This window comes from Schistosoma mansoni, chromosome 3, assembly GCF_000237925.1.
Source record: "Schistosoma mansoni strain Puerto Rico chromosome 3, complete genome".
NCBI classification, from domain to species: Eukaryota; Metazoa; Platyhelminthes; class Trematoda; order Strigeidida; family Schistosomatidae; genus Schistosoma; species Schistosoma mansoni.
The window spans coordinates 20108034-20111194 of NC_031497.1; the positions used below are offsets into that span (position 1 = coordinate 20108034).

General features: G+C 36.4%; 1 protein-coding gene across 1 annotated transcript; it reads left to right on the forward strand.

Moving 5' to 3' along the window:
- The first annotated feature begins 1026 nt into the window (after positions 1-1026).
- On the forward strand, positions 1027-2762 carry Smp_030290 (putative prefoldin subunit 2). The gene is made up of 3 exons (XM_018799577.1): positions 1027-1222; positions 2309-2432; positions 2466-2762. Exons 1-3 carry the CDS (start codon positions 1086-1088, stop codon positions 2634-2636), a joined length of 432 nt encoding a protein of 143 aa, XP_018651352.1. The 5' UTR covers positions 1027-1085; the 3' UTR covers positions 2637-2762.
- The last annotated feature ends 399 nt before the right edge of the window (positions 2763-3161 follow it).

Here is a 3161-nt window from a genome sequence, read left to right on the forward strand (position 1 = left end):
ACGACTCGTATTACTACACAATATGTGGATTTGTGTTACCCAAAGTAAGAAACAATTAGGATTTAGAAGTCATACTAAGCAATGATCTCAAAGCAGCCAGCCACTGTAGGGCTGCTGATGCAAAAGGCTATAGGTTATTATGGTCTATTCGTAGATCTTTCCAGTATTTGGATGAGGAAATGTTTAGATTATTATACCCGACTTTCGTACGACCACATTTGGAATATGGGATTCAAACAGCGAGTCCTTGTTTCAAATATGAGGCGGATATGCTGGAAAGAGTCAGATGCCGAGGGGCTAAATTGGTAAAAGATCTATCTGGCCTATCTTATGAAGACAGACTGAGACACTTCAACTCATTTCCATTATCTTACCGTAGAATACGGGGCGATCTAATACTGGCTTATCATATCCTGAACGATGACCTTTGTACTAATATATCTGTAATATTCAGAAGTATTCGAATTATAGTATAAACTAGTAATCCCAGCAATAATGAAATTTAATCAAGAAGGATTAGATGAGCACTTACGAATGTACTGTATTTGGAATTCAAAATGGAAGCAGTCAACAATAAAAAGAAAGCATTGATTCATTCAAACATCACAAGGCCCTATCTTTTCCCTTCGTCTAGGATTGATCGTTTGAGAGGACATTCGAAGGAAGTCCAAAAACCGAGATCAAATCGTCTACGTCTGGAGTTTCGCTACTCGCACTGAGTAGTGAGGTACTAGAATTCTCTACCAGAACATGCAATATCAGCACCTTCTGTTGATCTATCCAAAACGAGATTGGACCTCCACAGTGTAACAAACTGCAAGGATTAATATAGGTCAATAGACCTATCCTTAATACTGAAGACTGAATCCAATACTGAACATTCATGCCCAAAAATTCTTTTGTCGGCTTTAAAATTCGAAGGAAAGATTACAGAAATCTCGCTTCTTAGTGGATAAAATACTTTCTTTCTATACATTTAACTTTTATGTGATGCAGAATTTGAGGCTTGAATGGTCAGAAGCGGGCCACATCTAACGTACGGTACTGTGAGGCTGTATACTACGGCTGACATTTCACTTAGACCGATGTCTTCAGCATCCTCTAGTAAAGCAAAGCCTCAAACAGAAGAGGAGGTAGTGGAAGGTTTTAATCGTTTACGTTACGAACAGCGTTCTATCGGGAGCAAAATTAATGATCTAGAACTTGATCAGAGGGAACACAAGTGAGTTCTTGTAAAGATATTTACATTTCCTACTTTATGGATAACGTGGTGCAAGACAGACGATCATTAGGTCAAATAAAGCACCGCAGCGGGTGTTTCGGACTAGTTTCATCACGGACCGCAGTTTTTTTCGTTGTGTTGGGTAATGAGACTGAATAATACTTGCGTATTCGGATGGGAATGTAACTTTTCGTACGCATTTTTACATTTAAACCCTTTACAGTGCATTCGATCCATTATGCCAAAAGTTCCGAGGTGTTAATGGTCCTAGCTAAATTATAATTTCTCATTGACTTACGTTTTGGTCCTTTGAATAGATAATTCATAAAAATAATGGAGGTTTAGTGTTTTCTGAACATTGATATTCGCTTTACTTGCTGCCAACTTCGCATTAAAGTTGACTTTGGGTTCGTGTCCCGTAATCCCGATATTATCTCCGTCATAATACCTGTTGCAATTCTTAGGGTTTTTTTATGGACGATTTAAAAAAGATATTGCGATCTTCAGTGTCGTCATAGTTTGGAAAAAACATTGACTTTGTCATTAAGCTCCAGCTGAGACTCTTGGTGTTCGATGAATCCTAACTCTTCTCGTCTAATGGGCGATATTCGTCTTTGTTATGGAACTATTTTTATATTGTTGCTTCAACTAATACTAAAATAATCGTTTAAATCTCGTTTGGTCCACATTGATAGTACGTTAGTATATTGTCATCTGGTTTTCTCCTAGTGTAAGATTTTCTGGATTTACTCAGGTGAAAGTTGTCACTCTGTACGACACCGAGATCGCTCATCGAATCGTTAATTGGTTTACAATAAACATCTGTTCAGATTATGAACTGACTTAGCACATAGAAACGATCCTATTTTGACAATTTTTGTCCCGTCTTATATTCATGTCATAATATTCCTGGAAAGTATGGTTACCGAACTAGAGTTTTATTGTATTGTATCGTATAATTATACTTGTGTCATATTGTTCTGTAGATTAACCACATGAACTTCGGGTTTTGCTAATGCTTACCACTCTTTTCTTGGTAAATATGTGTCCGGTTTTAATACATTTACGTTTTTAAATTTTTTAAAGTATGGTCATTAAAGTGTTACAGTCAGTGGAGCCTACTCGTAAATGCATGCGAATGATAGACAATGTGTTAATTGAACGCCAAGTCAAGGACATCCTTCCAGCTCTCGAAGATAGTGTAAAAAAAGTAAGTCTGATTTTTTAAAATACATACCTCTAGATGTCTGAATGTATTGAAACATTATCAAAGCAGTTTGAAGAAAAAGGTCGAGAACTCCAAAGATACAAAGCTGAGCATAAAATAAGGATTGCTGGCGAAAAAGAGTCTACCGGTTCAGAGAAAAAGGATGATGTATCTTCTTCATCAACTTCGGGAGTGTTAGTATCCTGAGTATTTTGCTGTGTATAATATAATCATTGTCGGATGTGATCAGTATATACCATAAAGATGCTCTCCATGTGTAATAAGATATGTATTTATACTTCTACGGAAAAAAACTATCAGTAGAGTGAAAAATTCGTCATTTCTGCCTTTTGGTTTTTATTGTCATGATATAAAAATCTCTTTGGTGTTCTTCATTACCACTTAGGCTAACCATTGCATCCTGTTGAAAATCAAAACTAAGTATGCATGTATATTTCAATATAGTAAAGAGAATATGTAACTCAGGTAGATAATTTTGGTTAAGTTCCATAGTGTCTTCCTCATTTTGGTGGAAACAACTGTTGGTTAACTATTTATTGTCGATCATGAAGATGCGAATGCTCACACTATGCATTTCAATTTAAATCTAGAATGATTTACTTCCATGTACTTACGCATGTTCCTCCCGACTGCATCCTAAACTAGGAAGGCTTCCGTAGGTAAGTTTCCTGCCCATTTGCATAACTTTCAGTAAGATAAAGAGGTTATGAA

Bases quoted from the DNA above. Each gene is read 5' to 3' on its own strand.
- Smp_030290 (XM_018799577.1), top strand. From the start codon at position 1,086: ATGTCTTCAGCATCCTCTAGTAAAGCAAAGCCTCAAACAGAAGAGGAG. The intron at 1,223-2,308 runs GTGAGTTCTTGT...AATTTTTTAAAG, and splicing joins CTTGATCAGAGGGAACACAA to TATGGTCATTAAAGTGTTAC. The intron at 2,433-2,465 runs GTAAGTCTGATT...ACATACCTCTAG, and splicing joins TCGAAGATAGTGTAAAAAAA to ATGTCTGAATGTATTGAAAC.